We start from the raw sequence: 25,507 nt of genomic DNA on the forward strand, positions 1-25,507 counted from the left end.
AGAGACTTTCTCTCCAGTGGTTAAGATGGTGACAGTGAGGACTGTTTTATCTATTGCAGCAGCCAACCAATGGCACATTCATCAGATGGATATTTTTAATGCTTTCCTACATGGAGACTTAATAGATGAAATCTACATGCAGCTTCCTCAGGGTTTTGTTAGTCAAGGGGAGAATGTGTGTAGACTGACAAAGTCTTTGTATGGTCTCAAGCAAGCCCCAAGACAGTGGAATCAAAAACTCACTGAAGCCCTCCTAAGACTGAAGTTTACACAGAGTCAATATGACCACTCTCTGTTCATCAACAAATCATCAGAAGGAGTTGCTATAGTACTGGTGTATGTAGATGACATGCTGATCACTGGCAGCAGCTTGAAGCTAATAGAAGGAACTAAGAAAGCCTTACAAAAGGCCTTCAAGATGAAAGACTTAGGGGAGCTTAAATACTTCCTTGGAATTGAGTTTACAAGGTCCACAAAAGGAATACTTATGCATCAGAGAAAGTATACACTTGAACTCATAGCAGGAGTGGGAATGTCAGCAGCTAACCAGCAAGCACCCCAATGGATGCAAATATCAAATTGACATCCAAACAGTATGATGAACATATGAACAAGAATCAAGAGGAATCAGATGATCCCCTGACAGATCAATCAGCATATCAAAGGCTTATAGGTAAGCTACTGTATCTCAACATGACAAGGCCAGACATATCCTTCAGTACTCAGACACTGAGTCAATTCTTAAATCAACCAAAAAAATCTCACATGGATGCTGCACTAAGAATAGTCAGATATCTAAAAAGACAACCTGGACAGGGCATACTGCTCTCAAGTCACTCAAACAACCAGGTTAGTGCATATTGTGATGCAGATTGGGCTGCTTGCCCTCTAACCAGGAAGTCAATCACTGGCTACATGATAAAAATTGGAGAGTCATTGATATCATGGAAGGCTAAGAAGCAATCCACAATGTCAAGAAGCTCAGCTGAATCTGAATATAGAAGCATGGCCTCAACTGTGTCAGAGTTGGTCTGGCTACTGGGTTTGTTAAAAGAAGTAGGAGCTGAAGTTGAAATGCCAGTACAGGTCTGCGTACATTCTACCCTCCCCAGACCCCATGTAGTGGGATTTCACTGGGTTGTTGTTGTTGTTGTTGTTGTTGTTGTTGTAGATTTTTTCGATTTTTATGATCAGTTCAACGTTCGGAGCAAGAGAAGTCAAGTTGAGGGGAACTTGGAAGGAAGATAATTTATTCAAAAATTTTATTTTACTATAATTTTAAATTATTCTTCAACGTAGTGTTTTAACAATCGTTGGTGGCGATCCTCCATCTATTTCATATATCTTTACCTGTGGGGCTATTTGTGATCTTTACCTGTAGGGATATGTGACTGCCTACGTGGCTAGGAGACCACTGATAAGATATATAGATTGAATTGACACCTTCTAGGCATATGGGGCCTGGATAGGTGATCTTATTTGTTGTTTTTACTTGTCGAGCTTATGGGCGTTTGGTTAGGTTGTTGTTTGATTATTTTTGGTATGTTTAAATTGAGGAGCAGGTATATGCTTATCTTATTCTTAATTTCCTCACCTGATTATTTTTAGTATATTATGATACCTGCTCATTTAGTTTATTGCCTTTCTTATTCGGTACATTATTTCGTACTGATGCCCAATTGCCTAGGAGTGTTGCATTCATGCTTACATGTCTCAACAGACGACTTGATAGACCTCATCACCAACAAGATTGACTTATATCATGTTGGCTAGCCCTTTTCTTCTAGAGTCGTCAGTGTTTTGAGGTTTGTTTGGATTTTGCTATAGATAGTGTTGGGTACGTCGGGACCCTCTCCCGACCAAGTTTTACTACTTTTGAAGGCTTGCAGACTAGTGTGTTGGGTTGTATAGCTATATCATTGACCATGTTGGTCTTGTTTGTTGGTTGGCTGAGGTTTGATGTTTGTTAGTGTAATGTCATGATACATAGCTATTTTCAGCTTTTGTATAGATATCATGATGGTTTTGACGGCCCATATAGTGTTTATGTTTTCCTAGATATTATGGTAGCCTCGACGGCACAAAAAAAACTTATGTGCTAGCTGGTTATTATTTTATATAATCTATTGGGTGCAACTGTTTTCTTTATAGAACTTTTGATAGTGGCCTTGCCGGTCAAGGGCTTATTTTTAAACCAAGATATACTCATTTATTTTTTTAATTGTGTGTGAAATGGTTCAGCAGGGTCGGCTTAGGCCTAAATTTTGACATTAGGTGTTAGTTGCACCTTTTAAGTTTGGAGCGTGACAAAAATGTATGTAAATCTTATTTTAGTTTTGTGGGGTAGAAAGATTGTTTCCAATAAAAAAAAGTATTACTTAATTAGAAAGTATTATGATTATTCTATCCTTATTTTTCGTTGTAAGTTCATTTAGTATCTCATAACTAAGGTGTTCAGAGTTTTAAGAACAAGTATTACTAAGGGAAAAATCACAAATTTTATTTTAAACTTATAAAATAATAATACTTTCATATAACTATTTTAAAAGCACAACAAATAATTTAAAATGGAGGGATTAATTATCAAAATCAAATATTAACTGACAAGAAGAGAAATTATAAGAACAAGAGAATTTAGGCTTACACTATTCACATTTTTTTATGACTTAAAATTCATACCTTGGAGTATAAAATGTGAATTGTATACTCGTAGAATCAATTATGTACAAAGAGTTGTTGACCAAGCTCTATGTATCGATCATTTGGCTCATTTGGTTGGGAATAAGCTATTTTGGGATAATTATTTCATGACTGTTATCCCATTTTCAATGTGAAATAAAAATAGCGCTACAATCTCAGAATAACTAAGTTCGGAATAGGTTATTCCATCAATTTATCCCCACCAAATATTAAACAAATGCATCTTAAAATTAATCTCGAAATGAGTTATCCCTTATCCTCGTACCAGACGAGTTCTACTATACTCCAAGTTGAAAATCTATTAAATAGTTTAAAATTAAATGATTGTAAAGTTGTGATATTTTTATATTACTATGGCTAAAATTATCTAAACTAGTTGAAAAACTGAGAGTTTAAATATATTTGGGTTGGACTTTCAATGATGCAATATGAGCCAAATAAAGTATCTCTTGTTTCATGCCTGCGCTTTTCATAACACTTATTCTATAATCTGATTAATCAATATAATCATATGATAAATTGAATATATTTGCTAATATGTGTCTATTAACAACATTTGCCACTGAATATTTAACTAACATACAAATTAATCCTTTTCTCTTATTTCTCAAGATATTACAAAACAAATTTCTAGATAAATCAGATGATAGTGAAATGCATCATTTGACGTCACACTCTATTTGAAGGGTAAATTTGTTTGGTGGTTCTTTAAGACATTCTTATTTATCATTTTAACACATCGCTTTGTTTACTTTATGAGATTTCATCTAAATATCTAAACATGTTCAAAATTAATATTTTAAATCCCTCTAACGTTGTGTGCCTCCCAATTACGTTAATATCAAAATCCACATCAGATAAAAATACGCCATATTATTTTTAGTTTTGTAAAAAAATACCCCTTTTGACTTTTTCTTTATAGTTCTTTCTTCTCCAATTCTAACTTCTCCTTTGAGAAGCCACCTCCGCCATTCGACATTCATATCCAAATACAAACCTTCTTCCTTTTGCTCAAAATTAGAGACAAATCAAATAGTTTATTGTAATACAATTTCAAGATCGAAAAAAAATTGGGAAGATGTGATTAGATGTGACATGACATATTTTAATTTACGAAGAATATGATTTTAGATAGAAACATTTGGAGATCAAGAATTATGATAAAAAATTAGGATTTTAATTTACGATTATAATCCCGAAATAACTTACTCCGCAAATCAAGTGTGGGGACATAACACGTTACTCCAAAATGTCATATGGTTGATATGACGAATCACAAGACAATTACCAAAATGATATTAACAATTATTTATTGCAGTCATCAAATTAAATGTAGACATTTTTATTTCGTATTTTAAACTTAATGAAACCTGAAAGCTCAATTAATTGTTGTTGATAAATTGTGTATTTGAGTTTATCTCATTCAGTTAATATACATTATTTTCCAAATTAACATAGAGTTTGTTTGGCTTAGCTTATTTAAAAGGAGAATTTTCAGATACGACAAACCTTTTAAACATAATTACTCCTTATGGTATAGTTTTCCTAATTGTTTATAATGACAACATAAATTTATCATTATACACACGTTGTAGCGAATTATACAAATGTTATACCCACGAATTATTTACATACCAAAATATACAAATACTGGAATACATATATATTTGTATATCTGGCAAGCGAGATTGAGAGAGAAGAGGAGAGGCGCGAGTGAGATCAAGAGAGGGAGGAGAGAGGCGAGCGAGAGGCGAATTGTATATGTATATCTGTCAAAAAATTGTATATGTGTAATTGGTATATATATGTATTTGTATATCTGGCAAGTGAGATTGAGAAAGAGGAGGAGAGAGGCTAACGAGATCGAGAGAGGGAAGAGATAAGCGAGAGAGATTGAGAGAGAGAGGAGAGAGGCGAGCGAGAGGCGAGTTGTATATATATATATATGTCAAAAAATTGTATATATGTAATTGGTATACATATGTATTTGTATATCTGGCAAATAAGATTGAGAGAGAGGAGGAGAAAGGCTAACAAGATCGAGAGAGAGAGGAGATGAGTGAGAGAGATTGAGAGAGGGAAGAGAGAGGCGAGCGAGAGGCAAGCAAAAGGCGAATTGTATATATATGTCTGTCAAAAAATTATATATATGTAATTGGTATACATATGTATTTGTATATCTGGCAAGTGAGATTGAGAAAGAGGAGGAGAGAGGCTAACGATATCGAGAGAGGGAAGAGATAAGCGAGAGAGATTGAGAGAGAGAGGAGAGAGGCGAGCGAGAGGCGAATTGTATATGTATATCTGTCAAAAAATTATATATATGTAATTGGTATACATATGTATTTGTATATCTGGCAAGTGAGATTGAGAGAGAGGAGGAGTGGGGCTAACGAGATCGAGAGAGAGAGAGGAGAGAAGCGAGAGAGATTGAGAGAGGAAGGAGAGAGACGAATTTTATATGTATATCTGTTGAATTATATATGTATATTTGTCAGAAAAATTGTATAATGATAACTGATATACATATATATTTTTATATCTGGCAAGCGAGATTTGTTGTACCGCATAAATAGATAGTTATGTTTGCTGTGAGCTATAATTATTTTAAACTATACCCAAAACGCATAATATAGTAATAAAGTTTGTCATACCACGTAATTTTCCCTATTTAAAACAGCTTATAAGTTGTTATAGACAAGCTAAGTCAAACAAACTCAATTATTTTTTTTGACTTATTTTAAGCACAAAATAATTTTAAATTGACTAGCAAACACTCAAAAAAGCAGAAACAACTTATAAGTTATTTTCATCAACTTATAAACCAATTCAAACGGACTCTTAATCTATCAAGGTCATTACTAAGCATACAAAAAGATTGCTTGTTTTAGTCAGGGCTATAAGCATTAAATAAAATAATCTACTGTTTATAGTATGGTACAACTTCATTTGGATAATAATTTTAATATCTTTATATTGGTAGAGCACATGATAGATACAAAACAATTTTAATACGCAAATTACGTAGTTTTCTTGACAACCCATTAAGAGAAAAAAATGGAAAACAAAAAAATAAAGATAAATTGTTTAATTGAGCTTTCATATGTCAAACCGTACGTGAAGTCATTTCCCATCAAGTCTAAGAAAATGATGTACTATTAAATTAATCTGATTAATTACCATCTCTTTTTTCATTTATGTATTTATTAGTAATTCTTTTAGAAATTAATTAATGATGTTTGATGATTTAGAATAAGTTAAATATATTCCTAAGACAACAATAGGACGTAAAGTGGATTAGACTTTAATCACCCTTTTTTTTTGAATTACTTTAATTTCAACTTCCCTTATACCAATACGATAAAATTCAACCACTGATAGTTGATACATTTTATATATTTTTAATTTAAAATCACAAGTTTCAATTATTAATTTTTGAGATAAGTGTCAAAAACACACCTAAACTATCTATCTTTTTTGAGTTTCATACCTAAATTATCACTTATTAGTTTGAGAAACACACTTCTCTCTTTTATTCCACTCTCATCATGGTGTGTGTACTACACTTTCTTTTTCATTTAAAAAAAATTGTCACTTCACACTCCACATGGACAAAATATTCTACCTTAACAAAAATTAAATAAATTATTATAATTAGTTAAAATTAAAGATTAAAGTATTACTATCTCCGCCCCAAAAAAATTATAAAATAAAATATAAAATATATTTCCTCCACCACTTTCTCTCACTGTACCTCCCTCCCCCGCCCCAATTTTTTAGTTTTATTTTTATTATTAAAATTTTTTGTAAAAGTTTTAAAAGAATTCTTGCTTAATTTTTATGCATTCAAGATACATGCGAATCCACTTTGATTCAATGTATCTAGAACAAATTACACTTAATTTTGATCTAATGTATCACGAGATACATGTATTTGGACATATATGAATGTATTTAAACGCACAAAAATCTAGTAAAATACATAATATTGCAAATTAGAGTATATTTAAATAATTAACTCCTAAACTAAGTGAGATTTATGTAAATTCCCCCCCCCCTCCTTTTTTTTTTTTTTATTACTGCCGAAAATTTCATGCCAAATCAAAGTTGGACAAAAAAAAATAAGGAGAGGGGGAAGGGGGAGCGGGGACCGGGTATGAGGGGGTTGTAATTTTTTTAAAAAAACTGAATAAATATAAAATTGTTGAATCTGCCAAGTGCCAACTAAACACCAACTATTTTTTTTCTTTAATAAACGTGAAGATCACTTTCTAAGCTTGCGCCAAACTTTTCAATTATTAACGATCTCCCTAACTAATTCTATTTTCTTATACAGTTTCTTAAATTTATGTGCCTTCTAAAGCTTTTTTTTTTGTTGTTGTTGTTGCTTTTCTCAAATTTTTATTGTTTTGCTTTCGTATCCAAATTTAAAAATTTCATATAGACTCCCTACTTATCACTATTAACATTAGTTTAAGATAATTTTGGGTTTTAGGGTTTGATTCATTCACCCACGATAATTCTTGATTCTGATTAATACGTATGATTCGTGTCGAACTTTAGAGTTAAAGTTAATGTGTTTTATTCTCATTATTGTTTACAAAAAGCACAAACTGTAATCTCGACATCCTAGTGTATTGGTTAATACACAAGGAAATTGCTATGAAGCAATACTCAAACTTGGTTACGTGCCTAATAAAGTTTAATGAAGGAAAAACTACATATTCACTATTATTATCTATATTTTCAAAATTTTACGTATCTTATCATTAATTAAAAAATTTCTATCATATATTGATGATGATACACTTAAATACATATATTTTTGCTATCAGATACACTAAAATAGGGAGAGAGAGGAGCGAGATGGGAAGAGATGCGAGCGAGATTAGTATATATCCATACTAGATACATGTATCTCTATGTATTTTGCATGATTTGTATGTATCTGAGATACCAAATACATGTGAGAGTGGCAAAAGAAATGGGAGAGAAGCGAGCGAGACTTGTTATGTATCCCAAATACATGCGAGTCCACTTGGATACTATCTAGAACAAATTATAAATAATTTTGACCTCCTGTATTTGAAAATCCATCTATTTGGATGTATCTGGAAGCACAAAAATATGGTAAGATAAATAATATTATAAATTAAATCATAGTATATCTAAGTAATTAGTTTTCAAACTGATGAAATTTATATAAGTACCCCTTTAATGAATAGTTGAGTACTACTTTATGAAGCATAATCTAAAAATCTATTGTCAGTTCAAGCCAAAAGAGTGTCGTTCACGCATAAAAATTGTGTCCATAATGGCAACAAACATTTGAAAATGCAGAAAATAAGGAATCATCGATATTGCAGTGAGATGAATAAAATTTATTTAGTCTTAATTAAATATTTTGAATTTTAATGTAAAAAATAAATAAAATTTTAGTTGGAAGTAATTTTTTTTCTTAATAAACCTTATGCAACACGAATTCAATTTAATTGAACCCTTCAAATAAATATCAAATACCAAATTAATAATCAAAAATAAAGAAAAGAGGAAATGGAATATACAAACCATTTTGTCTAAGACTAATTAATATTTGGTTCAACAACTCAACTCTAATATATTTGTTGGGTCTCAGATATTCTACAAAAATACCTACTAAACCAACCTAATCTTACTTGCTGCTATAGAATTCAATTATTCAGAGAGAAATAATGATTGTGACTTTTTTTTTAGTATATACATAATTTCACATTTGTTTTTTATTTTTCATAAAAAAATTGTCAACTTTCTCAAGGATAAATTTCAATTGACTTCAAATTTGAGGCCAGTGTAGACTTGAGTCTTCATCCTTTTTTCTTTGTGTAAGTAACGTAAAATATTTACAACTGTCACTAAATATTAGTTAAACTCACATTCTTATGTTTTGAGTATTTCTTGAGAGAAATTAATCGTGGGTTCAATATTTAAGGTAACTGTCCATTTGTACTGCGGCATAATAATCATTCATTATAATAATATTATTATGTTTTACTTTTTTTTATAGAATTAATTTTATTATATTTAATTTTTTTATAACAATATTTTATTTATAATAATAGTAACATTTATTATAATGACACACTTTTTGCAAAATTACTCATTTATAATAATTATATTCAAATATTAATATTTTGCAAAACTTATATTATTTTAATGGCGGGCTCTTGGGTCGGATAGTACAATTCCGGCATTGATTCTTCTTTTTTGTTCTCATTTGTTGAAGGGGACCATATGGCATGGAAATGAAGTGGGAGGTTGTGAATGAACATGGATAACCCTTCAATGTTATACTAAAAATAATAATAGTGTATAAGAAGTTGGTTGCTCGAATTCTAAATCACCTTTCATTTTTAATCTTAAAATTATGAGCTTGAATTATTAACGAAATAAAAAGAGTAGAAGCTCCGATTCTAGAAAGAAATAAAAAATAAAAAAATTAATAACAGTGAATTTTGAATAGGATTTGAGACAAGACAATGTTTTTGTTTTTATTTTTTACTTTTGTCATTTTCATAAATAGACAATTATATACCTCTCTCTTGAAGCTTCCTTCCTCCTTTTTTTTTTTTTAATAATAATAATAATAAACTCTCTTTTCTTTTTCTTTTATGGGGAGGAGAGATGCGCAAGTGTGAGAATAGACATTGCACGATTTTTTTGGTAATTAATTGTATTTGATATTTGGTACTCCCTCAGTCCCCGTTCAATTTTATTTATTATTTTTCATTGGCAAGAATTAAACTGCATAAATATTTTATTAATATTTTTTTAAAAATATTTTTTAATCATTTTAATATAAGAAAGATTACAAATCTATAGTATTTTGTATAGTTTTAAATTAACAAGACATACCTAAATAATAATTTTAATTTCATATATCACAATTTTTTGACGAAGTTAGTGTATAAGGTATGATAGATTTTGGAGTTTTTTGGTAGAGCACCATCTGGGTGGGCCATCACTCCTTTTTCCTATAACCCCTTTGGGGATGATTGGAAATATTTTTTAAATTATATAGTAACACATGCATATTTGACTAATTAAATGCAACATCGTGGTAACCACTTGGAAGAAGTTTGGACCCCTACCCGTTTTTCACATACTACATAAAATTCTCTCAAATCTCTTCTTTTAAAAAAATCAAAATCAAGTAAATAGTCATACCAACATTCAATTCCCTTTAATATCTATACATTACAAAAACTATTTCAATTCAAAGTGGTAATTAAGAAGTACCCTTCTCTATTTAATTTCAAGATTCTTACCATATCTCAACTTTTAAAATAAAGAATGGAGCAAATAAATGCACATATTCTTTCTTTTACATTACATACGTCAATTGAAAGTGGTAAGAAGCACCCTTCTATTTAATTTCAAGATTCTTACAATATGTACCCTTTTAAATGAAGAATTAAAAGAGTTAAAATAACTATAACAAATATTCAATATAATCCACAAGTGTAATTTAGGGAGAATATAGAAAAGCCTTTTATTTTTATTTTTTTTCCTTTTATTATGTTGTATCTTGTGTTGGTTCATACATAATAATCTTTTATATAGCTTTAATTTAATAATTTCGAGAAAAGGTTAAAAGGGCAAGTAAATCTAGTTCAATATGTAAATCCATCTCAAAGATCAAATTTTTTCCAAGTAGTATTTGGTTTCTAAATTCAAAAAAATCCAGTAGAGGAGAGTGGAGGATCTGTGAAAAGATTTCTGTTTGGGAAAAACTGGAGAGGGGAAGTTCAGCTTTTTTCTGATCATAAGAATTTGATTTTACATGTGAGAATGTCAGGTAAAAGCATAGTCAAAAAAAGAAAAATTCCAAACACAGTCTGGGATTTTTTTTTTTCTTTTTCTCTGTTTATTTCATTGAGTAGTCTTGTTGAAAAAAAAAACAAAAAAACAGCCTTTTCCAGAAACACTGAGTTGTTGTTACTTTACTTGAACCCGTCACAATCTTACTAGTATGTATATCTATCTGTATTTTTTCCTTTATTTTTATACAGATCTTTAAAAAGTATTTTTAAATTTTGTTTATGTCTTTAATCTTTATTTTAGTGATAGTGAAATGAGTCTTGATTAGTCAGCTTTTTGTCTCCTCCTCCCTCTTTCACTCTCTATCAAATTCTTTATTTTTATTTACTGCTACATTCCCTATTTTTGTCTCTCATTTAGAGGGACCCCTCATCCCTTTCTTCACCATTTTAAGAAGTCTGGGTTCCTTGTTGTGTGCAGCAAAAATGCATCTTGTATACATAACTCTCAGATCAAATCAACACGCTGAGAAGAAGATTTTGAATCAATTCTTGATATAGTTTTGTGTCTTTCTTGGCCGATTAGTTGAGGTATGTTGCTTTTTCAGCTCAAGTTACATGTTTTTTCTGCCTTTTTTTGGTGTGCCCAAATTCTGAAAGTCCCTATTTCTGTTGTTTGTAGTTAAAAATCGAATCTTTGTGCATAAATCAGAGAGAGAAGAAAAGGGGTTAGAAGAAAACCCAAAGTTGTGGAAGAATAAAAGATCTTTTTTGGTTAAAACATGAGAGATTTTCCTTCTTGTTTTGGGGAAACTGGGGTTCAAGTAGCTGATTTTTCATCATCAGGTGCTAATAAGGCTGCTCAGAATTTGGTAACTTGTGTTTATCAGTGTAAATTGCGTGGGAAATCTTGTTTGCTTAATGTTACATGGAGTAAAAATTTGATGGGTCAAGGTCTTACTGTTGGGATTGATGATAATACAAATCAGTGTCTCTGTAAGGTTGATATTAAGCCCTGGTTGTTTTCGAAGAAGAAAGGGTCAAAGACTTTAGAAGCATATTCTAGGAAAATTGATGTATGTTGGGACCTTTCCTCAGCAAAGTTTGGATCTGGTCCCGAGCCATTGGAAGGATTCTATGTGTGTGTTGTTTCCGAAAGGCAAATGATTTTGCTCCTTGGTGATATGAGAAAAGAAGCTATCAAGAAAACAATTGCCACCCCTGCTGCTTCTAGTGCTGTTATTATTGCTAAGAAGGAGCATATATTTGGCAAGAAGGTATTTAGCACTAAGGCTCAGTTTTGTGATAATGGCCGAATCCATGATCTCGTGATTGAATGTGATACCAGTGGCACAAGCGACCCATGCCTTGTCATCCGCGTGGACAGTAAGCCAATGATGCAGGTAAAGAGGCTAAAGTGGAAGTTCCGCGGTAACCATACTATTTTGGTTGATGGCCTTGGTGTAGAAGTGTTTTGGGATGTCCATAACTGGCTTTTTAGCACACCAGTTGGAAATGCTGTCTTCATGTTCAAGACCAACATTTCAGCTGAGAAATTATGGGCAACACAGCCCATCTGCGATCCCCAAACACTACATTGGTCTTGGTCACAGAGATTCAGAGAGGCCCAGTCGCATAATCTTGGTTTCTCACTCTTTTTATATGCTTGGAAAAACGAATAGTCAATTTGATTGGATTCAACCTTGAGTTTCTAACATATACTTTAGCGAGCTGTGATTTATTGACTATGAAATTCAATTATACTTTCATTTTAAATAGTTAATTTGTTCTTTGTGTATGTTTCGGTGCTCAAGCTGAGAGCCGAGACAAATATAGACATTTTTACCTGTTTGGTTGTAAATTGTTCAATTATAGTTCCTTTTATTTTCTTTTCCAATTTCCATGGAGAAGAATATGAAATATATATGTTCTTGGTCAAAGGCTTCCTCTTGCTGATGTCTTTGTGTGGCTGAGATTGATCTAAGAAACATTAACAAGCAAATTGGTATCTGCCTTGTTTCAATAAACTCTTCACTTGTCTAATCCTTGATGCAGGTAGAATATACCTTATCCCAGTCCGATATATATGGTTATAGCTTGCATACTTATGATGTGCACATATGTTGTTTTAACACGTCAACTTTGATATGACCAATTCCATGCAGGTGGTTCAACTGCAAATGAAAGTTGATGGACTCAGACTCTGTAGGAATGGTCTCAACATATGCTGTTTGCGGCAGACTATGTGATATAAATGCATCATAGGAGCTTGCATACTTATGATGTGCACATATGCTGTTTTAACACGTCAACTTTGATATGACCAATTCCATGCAGGTGGTTCAACTGCAAATGAAAGTTGATGGACTCAGACTCTGTAGGAATGGTCTCAACATATGCTGTTTGCGGCAGACTATGTAATATAAATGCATCATAGGAGCAAATAGTTTCTTTGATCCTCGATGCAATGTAAGGATTGGTATGTGCTGTATCTTGTTAGTCTTTTGTGTATTTGAGGTGTAGATGGATTGTGACAGTTGACATTGCTGCATTGAGATTTAAGGGAGTTTGGGGGTCTGAATACTGCTAGCTGTCTACCTGATGCTAAATCCATATCTCCACATTCCATAGTTGAAAAAGCTTAACATACCCCACTTCTCTTGGACACTATATATGTCCACTTATCCATGGGAAGCACCAAAAATCTTTAACAGATGCAATCTGCCCCTGCCAGCTATTACACAAGCATTCCCAACTAGATTTTGTCTTTTTTATTTTTTTTTTTCTTTTTTCGTTTATCCCAGACTTTCGTTTCACCTATGTGTAGCTGAAGCCATAGGTTGTTTTTTCCCCATAAATCCCACTTTGTTCTTCAATGGCGTGGTTCTTCCTTTCCCGTCCTTTCAGTTTTATCATAACCCTCTCAAGGCATGGCAGCGTGGGATCTCTGCAACTGCTTTTGTCTGAGAAATTAATATTTTGCTTTCTAATTCTGATGTTGGTAGACGGTAGTTAATGTTTCTTTTGATAATAGGTGACTTGCATATTTCTTGATTGCTACATGATAGGAGTTACCAGAAACATCTTATGCGAAGTATGAGAAGATGTAATTCATAGCTATATTTTGTAATATACTTCATGCATCAGTTGTTATCTCATCGAAAATTCCATTCAACTTCTAAAAAGTTATTTCTTTCATATGGTTCATTATTTTTTTTCTTAGGTTAATTTTTTGATGATGGTGTGTCCACTCATCTCTCATTCACCTCAACTGATCAGTCATCTCGATGAAAAACCTTATTCCCCATCGTCTCACTAGCCGACCTTGACCCCTGTTATTTGGTTTTTATTTATTACCGAGAAATCCGTCCTCAACCTTCGAAACTTGGCGATAATGGGCCCGCCCCTCTACCCTACTCCATTTCAAGTACCAGGCTTAGTTCACAGTACGCAGAGCTCGAACATGTGACCTAAGTCACAAGTCCCTCAACTTTTGCCACTTGAACTAAGCCTTGGGTGCTTGATATTGACCCCTGTTATTTTGAGGTCACATCTAGTAGTTAGAGTTTGCCTTGACATGGTATCACTCAGTTTGCTATTACCCATAAGGAAGGTGCCAAGTAAACCTGCCTACTAAGGTTGGAGCACATATTTCACACACTTTTAAGTGTTGTAACTAGACATGGACTGGGATCTCCAGGTTGGTACTCTGTCGCAACCACACCACTCAGTCAGTCCCTCAGATACTCCACAAGGTCCGTTTACGTTTCTATGTTATTGCTTATTCGACCCTAGCCCTTCTCGATGTAACCTGAATTCACTCTGTGATAGACAGCTGAAGCACAAACATCCTCTTAGATTCAGGCCTCCAATATACTGAAGCGGGAAATATTGCATTTATGATATTTCCTCAAGTGTTTTTACAAGTCTTAGAATTTGATCTAATCCACTATCATCAATGCCAATGTAAGATCTCTTTCCATCTCTCAGGAGGAATTATCCAGGGTATTTCTGTAATGACTTTGCATGGTCAAGAGAGAAGCTGAAGGGTTGAGTTGAGTTGTTGACAGCTCTTTCACAAACTTGGATCTATTTAACTCATAATGAGCTTGTTTAATGACCCCATAAGCTAATCTTCTGTTGCTTTATTGGCGCTACAAGGACAGCAGTTTCCAATCTTATGTATCAATTTGGAATTCTAGCTTCTTGCTTGTTTTATATTGTTTATACTAGGCAGGCAGTATCATGTTTTTTTATGAGTCAGCACCGCAATAAACCACTGTTGATCAAAGGAGTGAAGGGTGTAGGGACAACTCACAGTTGGGCATTCTTTTGTCACTTGTAGACTATTTATATGCCTCTGCTATCATCCATCAGATTAATGCACGAGTCAATTTCATCTTTAGCTCATGCTTTAAATTTCTAAAATTGTAGGACCAGTAAGTTTTAAACATAGACCTTAAAGATTCTCATTGTGTCTCATACCTGGAGCCCTGGAATGTTGTAATTGAAATCTTTAGCGGAAACCTCCTCTCTACCTTCATAAGGTAGGGGTAAGGCTGCGTACACATCAACCTTCCCATACCTCCCCATATCCCACTTGTGGGATTACATTGGGTGTGCTGCTGTTGTTGTTTGCTTGCATCACCTATGTTTTGGATTCTTCTGGGATTTGCTTATGTTTTGGATTCTTCTTGGGATATATATATATATTTTGGGATACATGGGTAAAAATCCAAATGGATTCGCATGTATTTGGGATACATAACAAATATCGCTTGTCTCCCTCTCATCTCGCTCGCCACTCTCCTATGTATTTTGTATTTCAAGTACATGTGAATTATACCAGATACATATAGATACATATATCTAGTGTGTTTCTAGTATGATTCATATGTATCTCGAATGCATAATAAATCTCACTCGCCTCCCTACCCATCTCGCTCGCATCTCTCCCTATTTTAGTGTACCTGGTAGCAAAAATATATGTATCTAGGTGTATTTTTTTTAATATATGGTAGAAAATTATTAATTAGTGATAATATATGTAATATTTTGAAATTATAGATAATAATAGTATATATGGTAGGTGGAGTATGTCTAATTATGTAGTTTCTCCAAAAGATTTTCGAAAACAATAACATTTCTAGTCCACTTCTGATTTTCTGAGCCAGCGAAACTCTCTCATTGCGTAAGGCTTTTTAGGGCCCAATAATAGACGAAAATTAGTCTATGGGCCTAGCTATTGTGCTCCTCTCTATGCTCTGAAGTGGGACAATTGATAAAGTCACTTTAAATACGTATCACACTATTTTAAAGGCTATTAATGTTTTAGCGACTATCAACATGGGTTGTGATGTAGTGATGAGATTGTTTCACTCTTAATTAGAAATTTCGGATTCGAGCTTTGAATATATAAAAAAAATCCTATTTAGAGCGTCTGAATACGCCCTGGCGCGGTCCGAATTTAGTCGGGGCTCCAAGCTATGCTGAAGTTTAAAATCTCCTAAGTGAAAATCAGCACCATATGTTGGAGTTTGGTGAAACTCCAATATACACTGTGCTAGAGTATCAATTCATTTTTTTTAAAAGTATACTTTCTACTGCAATTTTTATTCTGAAGCTTGAAACTCTAAGACATTGTCCAGTGAATAATTATTTTCATTCATAGTACCTCTTTTGAATTTCAGAACACAATCATATAGTTTCAACTGACTATCCCATACCCACCTAATTTTTACTCTAAAGTGTTCTTTTTCTTTGCAATATTATTATATATAGAAACTATTGAATTTGTAACCTAGGAATCATAAATTAAATTTCACTGTTACACAAATAATGATCATTTAATACAATCACATTATCAGAAGAACAATTCAGCACAATTGAAACGTTTGAAAGGAACATGTCGAGTGAATTATTATAATAGCAAAGTCGAAATGACCTGTAAGTTTCTGGTTACAATTATTTCCCCATTCTTGTTTTCTTACGACATGTGCCATTGCTAAAAGAAAAGGCAACCTAATCTTGTAGTATACACTGATTTTACATGACCAAACCACCAATTATGTCTTGTTATGTGTTGATTTTTGCCTTGGAGTGCATGAAAGGGGGTTGAAGTCACTTTCACAATAATGGTCCATAGGCTGGAAATGACAGTACATGAAATTAAATGTTGATGGGGAAATTTATCCTCTAGCTGTACAAGTAACCAGCTAGGCCACTCATAAATATTTGGTATTTGTAGTTTACCTTTTCCTACGTTACATTTACAATATCATCGAAACTCACTTTGATTCGACACATTCTGGATAACTTACATATGGATCACATACCATCAATACAAATTACGTAATTTATATATTTTATTTCTTTTACTTACGTAAAAACAAAATTGTTTATTTATGTATATATAAACAATTGAATCGTCTTGATATTATTTATTCTAAAGATAAGTCTCAAAAATACATCTAAACTATTCTTTTTTTTTGAGTTTCATACTTAAACTATTGGAGTTGTGAGTTTCATACCTAAACTATCACATACCTAAACTATCACTTATTAGTTTGAGAAACACACGTCAGTGGTGTGTGTAATATACTCATCTACTCTCCCTATTTTTTGAAAAAACCTTGTTACATGACATTCCACATAAATAAAATATTTCACCTTGACAAAAATTAAATAAACTATTAATAGTAATTAAAAGTTAAAGTATTTCTATCCCCCCCCAAAAAATATTTTTTATAAAAGAAATTACTTTTTTTAAAAAAAATTACTTTTTTTTAAAAAGAAATAATTTTTTTTAAAAATAAAATTTAAAATCGTTTGCTCACGCACATTCCCCCCAACACACACAACAATCCCCATCCTTTTTAATTTAATTTAATTTTTTAAAAAAAATTCATACTCAACCCCCTCCCCCACTCCTTCCTAAAAAATGTAATTATTTTTATTTTTTAAAAAAAATAAATTTTTTTTTTTTGGGGGGGGGGGGGGGGGGGGCGTATGTTGAGAGAAAGTGGTGTGGTGGAATGAGGTAAGAAAAATATTTTATAATTTTTTTTAGAAGGGAGATATTAATATTTTAATATTTAATTTTAACTTATTCTAGTACTTTATTTAATTTTTGTTAAGGTGAAATATTTTGTCCATGCGAAATGTGATGTGACAATTTTTTAAAATGAAAGAGAGAGTGTAGTAGACACACCCATGATGAGAGTGAAATAAATGAGAGAGGTGTATTTCTCAAATTAATAAGTGATAATTTATGTATGAAACTCACACCATAAAACTCAAAAAAAATTAAATCAGTTTAATATAATTGATAAAGTGGGTTAAAAAATTGATCTAGGTCCACATCTTTATAAATGTATATAGATATAGGATACGTTAGGTAGGTCAAATATTTTTTTAGAGAAAAATACGTTCCTTAAGACATGAGCAGAACTGTTAAGTGGAGTGTCCACATATAAGTGGAATGCCCACCACATTTTTATATTAAAGTGGGGCCCACTAAAAGTGGGCATCCCACTAAATTAACACCTATATATACATTGCCATGAATTGGCAATTGACAGTCGTGAAGGAAAAAAAAGAAACAAAATATTCTGCTTTGCTTCTTCTTCTGTTCTCCTATTTACTCTCTCTTTCACTATTAAATTGTTAATTTAGTCTCATTTTACAACACGTTATCAGCACGAGGCTCCGGCTAATTTTTCAAGGTAACAAAAAGTGGTAAGAGTTTTATTTAAATTTATTTTCATAAAATGGCAAATATTTCAAAAATTGAATTTGTTGCTTTGGATATCTCTGGAAAAGATTATTCTTCATGGGCACTAGATGCCGAAATTCATCTTGAATCGATGGGTCTGGCAGACACCATCAAAGATGATAACACGGCATCTAGTCAAGACCGTGCAAAAGCTATGATTTTCCTCCGCCACCATCTTGACGAGGGTCTTAAATTACAATATCTTACATTAAAAGATCCCTTGAAATTGTGGAAAAATTTAAAAGAAAGGTATGACCACCTGAAGTTGGTCATGCTTCCACAAGCACGTTATGACTGGTTAAATCTGAGACTGATGGACTTTAAAAATATAACTGAATATAATTCTGCTTTATTTAGAATTATAGCTCAGTTAACTTTATGCGGAGATGAAATCACGGAACAAGATAAACTTGAAAAAACATACTCCACATTTCCACCCGCGAATATGCTCCTGCAGCAGCAATATCGCGAAAAAGGCTTTACAAAATATTCTGAATTATTATCTCACTTACTTATTGCTGAACGCCATAATGAATTATTAATGAAAAATCATGATAGTCGGCCCGTTGGTTCTTTGCCACTCCCTGAAGTGAATCAGGCAAATTCTAACCAACGAGAAAGAGGCCATGGCCCCAGTCGTGGTCGTGGTCGTGGTCGTAATCAAAGAAGAAATTTTAATCATGATACTCGGCTGGCACCGAGAAATAACCAGCAATATAAAAGGCAGGGTAAAAAGCCAGAAGCTTTACCGAAGAATAATTCAGAAACAATATGTCATAGATGTGGAGGTGTGGGGCACTGGTCGCGGATTTGCCGGTCATCAAAACGCTTGGTTCAGCTATATCAGGCATCGTTAAAGAGGGCAGAAAATAATCCAGAGACAAATTTTATCTCTGAGGACAATATTGAGCCCATGCATCTGGATGTAGCTGATTTCTTTAATTTTCCAGAAGTAAATATGAATGTTGATAAGCCAGATAATATTTAAACAATTATCTTTGTTGTTGTATTTATTAAATATTATGTTTGTATTTTTCTAAATCCATATAATAAAATAAAATTTTGTATAATAAATTATGTATTAATTATAATATTTACTTTCTTTCTTTGTGAAGAAAATATGGAAATGCGTCAAATCTTGTTTGGATCAATGATAAATCACGAAGATATTTGTGTAATTGATAGTGGAACAACCCATGCTATATTTAAAGACGAGAAATATTTTTCCAATTTACTTAGAAGAAAAGCTAATGTTACTACAATTTCTGATAATTCAAAAATGATAGAAGGCTCCGGAAGAGCTACTATAATTCTGCCTAAGGGAACAAAAATTGTTATAGAAGATGCACTATTTTCCTCTAAATCCTCACGAAACTTGTTAAGTTTTAAAGATATCCGCAGAAATGGATATCATGTTGAGACACTAAATGAAATAAATATTGAATATCTTGGTATAACCAAGAGTGTCTCAGGCCATAAATATATTTTGGAAAAATTACCAACTCTGTCATCTGGCCTATATTATGCAAAAATTAGTGCAATTGAAGCAAATATGATCGTAAACCAGAAGTTTACTGATCCAAATATATTTGTGCTATGGCATGACCGAATAGGTCATCCTGGATCAATAATGATGAGACGAATTCTTGAAAATTCAACTGGACATCCGTTAAAGAACCAGAAGATTCTTACAAATGATGAATTTTCATGTGCTGCTTGTTATCAAGGCAAATTAATTGCCAGACCATCGACCCTGAAGGTTGGCATCGAATCTCCTGGCTTTTTAGAGCGTATACATGGAGATATATGTGGACCTATTCATCCACCTAGTGGATTGTTTAGATATTTTATGGTCCTAATAGATGCATCATCTAGATGGTCTCATGTGTGCTTATTATCATCTCGCAACCTGGCGTTTGCGAAATTATTAGCACAAATAATAAGATTGAGAGCGCAATTCCCAGATTATTCAATTAAGGCCATTCGCCTTGATAATGCTGGAGAATTTACATCCCAAGCATTTAATGATTATTGTTTATCAATTGGGATAAAAATTGAACATCCTGTTGCTCATGTTCATACTCAAAATGGCCTTGCAGAGTCATTTATTAAGCGCCTACAATTAATAGCAAGACCTCTACTAATGAAAACAAAATTGTCAATTACTGTTTGGGGTCATGCTATCTTACATGCAGCAGCACTTGTACGTCTCAGACCGACTCATTATAATAAATACTCCCCGTCACAATTAGTATTTGGTCATGAACCAAATATAGCCCATTTAAGAATTTTTGGTTGTGCGGTATACGTGCCTGTAGCACCACCACAACGTACAAAAATGGGCCCTCAACGAAGGTTGGGCATATATGTTGGGTTTGACTCACCTTCTATAATTCGATACCTTGAACCGTTGACTGGAGATTTATTCACTGCTCGATTTGCAGATTGTCGGTTTGATGAAACAATTTTCCCGCCATTAGGGGGAGAGAAAAAGGAACCCGAAAAAGAAAAAGAAATTGCGTGGAAAGTTTCATCACTATCACATTTTGATCCACGCACCCGCACATGTGAGCAGGAGGTCCAGAAGATCATCCACTTACAGAAAATAGCAAATCAAATGCCAGATGCATTTACTGATTTGAAACGGATAACTAAGTCACATATCCCTGCAGTGAATGTACCTATCCGAATTGATGTCCCAAAAGGATCATCTACAAGTATCATAGCTTCTGAATCTTAAACACGCCAGAAGCGTGGTAGACCGTTGGGTTCAAAGGATAAAAATCCTAGAAAAAGAAGCGTAAGAAATAATAAAGATGATACTACACACGAACTTCCTGAAGAAGGTCAAGGTTTGAGTGATCCTGATATTCCTGAAGAAATCAGTGAACCCGAGACTCGAGTGAATGAAGAACTTTCAATAAGTTCTACCGGTGATGAGATAAATTTAGATCGATCAAAAATTACGGTGGATAATGTTTTTGCATATAATGTTGCAATTAACCTCATGCAAGATAGTGAAAGTCTTGAACCTAAATCCGTCGAAGATTGTCGACGTAGATGTGATTGGCCAGAATGGCAAAAGGCAATTCAATCAGAATTAGACTCACTTGCTAAACGTGAGGTTTTTGGACCTATAGTCCAAACCCCTGAAGGTGTAAAACCAGTTGGTTATAAATGGGTTTTTGTTAGAAAACGAAATGAGAGAAATGAAATTGTAAGATATAAGGCACGCCTCGTTGCACAAGGATTCTCTCAAAGACCCGGAGTCAACTATGAAGAAACATATTCACCGGTTATGGATGGAATAACATTTCGATATCTCATCAGTTTAGCTGTACATAAAAATCTTGAAATATACTTAATGGATGTGGTTACAGCTTACCTTTATGGTTCACTTGATAATGAAATTTACATGAAAATCCCAGAAGGATTAAAATTGCCTGAAGCATGTAAAAAGTCTCGGAAAGTATACTCAATAAAACTCCAAAGATCATTATATGGTCTGAAACAATCAGGGCGCATGTGGTATAATCGCCTAAGTGAGTACTTAATAAATGAAGGTTATATTAATGATGTTATTTGTCCATGTGTTTTTATTAAGAAAACGGAATCAGAGTTTGTTATACTCGCTGTTTATGTTGATGACATAAATCTCATTGGAACCCCTGAAGAGGTCCAAAAGGCAATTGAATATCTAAAGAAAGAATTTGAAATGAAAGACCTTGGAAAGACAAAACTTTGTCTAGGTCTGCAAATTGAACATTTAGCAGACGGAGTTTTTGTCCATCAATCTGCCTATACTGAGAAAATCTTAAAAAGATTTTACATGGACAAGGCACATCCATTAAGTACTCCAATGGTTGTTCGATCACTTGAAGTAGAAAAAGATCAATTTCGACCTCCAGAAGAGGATGAAGAAATTCTTGGTCCTGAAGTACCATATCTCAGTGCTATTGGTGCACTTATGTATCTTGCTAACGCAACTAGGCCTGATATAACATTTTCTGTTAATTTGCTAGCAAGGTATAGTTCTTCCCCAACGCGAAGGCATTGGAACGGTATCAAACACATTTTGCGATACCTGAAGGGTACGATTGATATGGGTTTGTTTTATACTAACAAAGGTTGCGCAGACCTTATTGGTTATGCAGATGCAGGTTATTTATCGGACCCACATAAAGCCCGATCTCAAACAGGCTATCTATTTACACACGGAGGAACTGCTATATCATGGCGATCTACAAAACAGTCCATTGTTGCTACTTCTTCAAATCATGCTGAAATAATAGCAATTCATGAAGCAAGTAGAGAATGTGTGTGGTTGAGATCGATGATACAGTTCATCAAAGAAAGATGTGGTCTAGAAAATAATGTTAAAATACCCACAATTATATTCGAAGACAATGCCGCGTGTATAGCTCAATTGAAAGGTGGCTTCATAAAAGGAGACAGAACGAAACACATTTCACCAAAATTATTCTTCACACATGATCTTCAGAAGAATGGTGAAATTGATGTACAACAAGTTCGTTCAAGTGATAATCTTGCAGATTTATTCACAAAGGCATTACCAACATCAACTTTTGAGAAGCTAAGGCATAAGGTTGGAATGCGCCGTCTCCAAAATATCAAATGAAGCTTTCATCAGGGGGAGTAAATACGCGCTGCACTCTTTTTTCCTTCACCAAGGTTTTGTCCCATTGGGTTTTCCTGGTAAGGTTTTTAATGAGGCAGCAATCAAGACGTATTATCAGATATGTAGACACAACATCAGAATAACTTAGTATATTATTTCTTGTAAAGTGTTTTTATGTAAACACATTACACGTGGACATCCAAGGGGGAGTGTTAAGTGGAGTGTCCACATATAAGTGGAATGCCCACCACATTTTTATATTAAAGTGGGGCCCACTAAAAGTGGGCATCCCACTAAATTAACACCTATATATACATTGCCATGAATTGGCAATTGACAGTCGTGAAGGAAAAAAAAGAAACAAAATATTCTGCTTTGCTTCTTCTTCTGTTCTCCTATTTACTCTCTCTTTCACTATTAAATTGTTAATTTAGTCTCATTTTACAACAAGAACAATTTTCTAAGAAAAAACAAATTCTATAAGTATCCTTCCAAGTTTACTGACTCCACCCCATGCCTGAACCCACACTCTCACTTCATCCCAGCTATGGTGTTTTTCTACATTATATATATAAATATTTATAGGATAATATTTTTCTTGCTTTATCACTTATTTTTCCAATTTTTTTTCTTTGTACCAAAATTAAGTTAATCAGGCAGTTAAATTGTTATGTTTGATAGTTGTAATTCAGTTACTGTGTGTTGTGTTGATATCAAGATTGGCCACGCAAAGAGTAGTAGTAGTATTGCATGGACGATGAGAATCACTTGACTGGCCAATATTAATTTATGTATAGTCAATTGCGAACCTACTAATTTCTATCACTGCAGCTGGTAGTCTGTCAGCGTGAATCAAACTGATGACTATTTTTATATTAATCAAATTTTTCAGAATTCAAATTTTATTACTTGTACCTCTCTCTTATTCTAACATAACATGGCCTAGCTGAGATGGATGTAGATTTGATTTTCCAACAACTCTTCGTAACATGCTAATGCACCAACTGATTTGGCTTAATTATCTTTGTCTTGTAGGTATCCCTCATCTATACCCTGTGGGCTGTGGCATATAAAACAGTGATCTTCTCTCCCCCACCTACATCTGGAAGATAATTTTGCTCCACTTATCGATATCTCTATTTCATAACCGCCATGAAATTTTCGGTTTATTTCACATGTGGTGTCAAAATTTTAAACAATTAACTTTACTTGCTATAGTAATAAAGTCATAAACTATTTTTTTGCCACGTTAAAGTATTAGAACAATATCCGCTATAACAACAAATTTACAAAACTTTATCAACATAATTACCCTGTCATAAAAAAAAACACGAAAAATAATAATAATAATAATATTGAATGAAGGAATTTACAATGTGAAACGATAATGAATGCTAAAGTTCCAAAATCGTAGCATCATAAGGACCACAAATAGGAAGGGTTAATGGCTACCGAAGGAAGTGAAACTACCTTCACGTCCTGAGCGGGTAATATACAAGAATGACCTTACAAGTAGTTTTTATTTTTTAATCCTGTTTATTATATGGGTAAAAATTAAATTGTCAGGAAATGGTTCAACATAACTTTTTACGATTTGAATGGAAGAATTGGAATTTTTTTTCTAGATCTCTTCGTATAAAAATAAAATCTCCCACGGAATTTGACATAAATTTTATAAAGAAGTTGTAATGAGCCAGATAAATAAGGTTTACTCAAATCAATAAATGCAAAATATCTTTTTTATAAGCTACCTATCTATTATTTAACATAATTAAATAATAACTATTCAGGTTATTATTAGAATAGATAGACACACACAAAAATTATTATCAGTACTCTCTATTTGGATCAATTAATCAATTTAATCTTAAAAGTTTGAACAAAATTGTAAATATATATATCATTTAGTTACAATTAAGGGACAATTTTAAAGCATAAGACACATATTTTATATTTATTAGTTTGGTACAAACATTTCATAAATATTTTCTAAGAATATCTTAGATAAAAGCTTGTCCATATCGGTATCTGTATCAAGTGAACAGATGCATTATATTGTACATAAATTTTGAACATTTAATCATGATTAATTAACATGTGTAATTCTTATTTTATTAAATTATTTACTTATTGTAAATTTATATGATTTGGTGTAAATAGTTGATGTGAATAAATATTTCTTGCGGCTGAAATGCACAAGTATCCAATCTTGAGACCACCAATTAAACCATAAAACGTACATAATTGCAAGTCAATCAACTTATGACTAATTTCAGACATGTGATATCTAAAGTTCCATGTAGCTAAAGATCAAGCATTACTATCTCAACTTCAGTCATATAAACTTTTTCAAATGTGTAGATATTTAAAATCTAAATACATATTAAATAATCGTGTTCAAATCAGATATCCCATAAAAAAAATTCCTTCCCTATTTCCTTCGGGTGGAAGGGGGAGGGGGGTTGTTTAATACGCGAAATAAGATGTGATATCTTACAATTAAGTTTAAGATTAAAATTATACTTTGTTTGATTAAAATCCTGAATAATTCACATTATCATATCCAACTTGTTGTTATTTATCCCACCTCTTAAGTAG

At 32.9% G+C, this 25,507-nt stretch overlaps 2 protein-coding genes across 5 annotated transcripts; both read left to right on the top strand.

Moving 5' to 3' along the window:
- Positions 1-606: 606 nt before the first annotated feature.
- Positions 607-1,248, top strand: LOC129884010 (uncharacterized mitochondrial protein AtMg00810-like). Its single transcript, XM_055958394.1, has 2 exons — positions 607-1,086; positions 1,195-1,248. Exons 1-2 carry the CDS (start codon positions 607-609, stop codon positions 1,246-1,248), a joined length of 534 nt encoding a protein of 177 aa, XP_055814369.1.
- Positions 1,249-10,889: 9,641 nt separating this feature from the next.
- On the top strand, positions 10,890-14,901 carry LOC129886300 (uncharacterized). 4 transcript variants are annotated; one of them, XR_008766191.1, is made up of 3 exons: positions 10,890-11,087; positions 11,179-12,975; positions 14,487-14,901. XR_008766191.1 is itself a non-coding variant. In XM_055960937.1 (2 exons), exon 2 carries the CDS (start codon positions 11,279-11,281, stop codon positions 12,176-12,178), a length of 900 nt encoding a protein of 299 aa, XP_055816912.1. In that variant the 5' UTR covers positions 10,890-11,087; positions 11,179-11,278; the 3' UTR covers positions 12,179-13,892. The 4 variants fall into 4 exon arrangements, 1 of the variants encoding a protein (XP_055816912.1); XR_008766192.1 differs by having other exon boundaries at positions 11,179-12,965; XR_008766193.1 differs by lacking the exon at positions 14,487-14,901 and having other exon boundaries at positions 11,179-12,551; positions 12,662-13,892.
- Positions 14,902-25,507: the final 10,606 nt, after the last annotated feature.

The sequence above is a fragment of the Solanum dulcamara genome, chromosome 4, assembly GCF_947179165.1.
Source record: "Solanum dulcamara chromosome 4, daSolDulc1.2, whole genome shotgun sequence".
Taxonomy (NCBI): domain Eukaryota; kingdom Viridiplantae; phylum Streptophyta; class Magnoliopsida; order Solanales; family Solanaceae; genus Solanum; species Solanum dulcamara.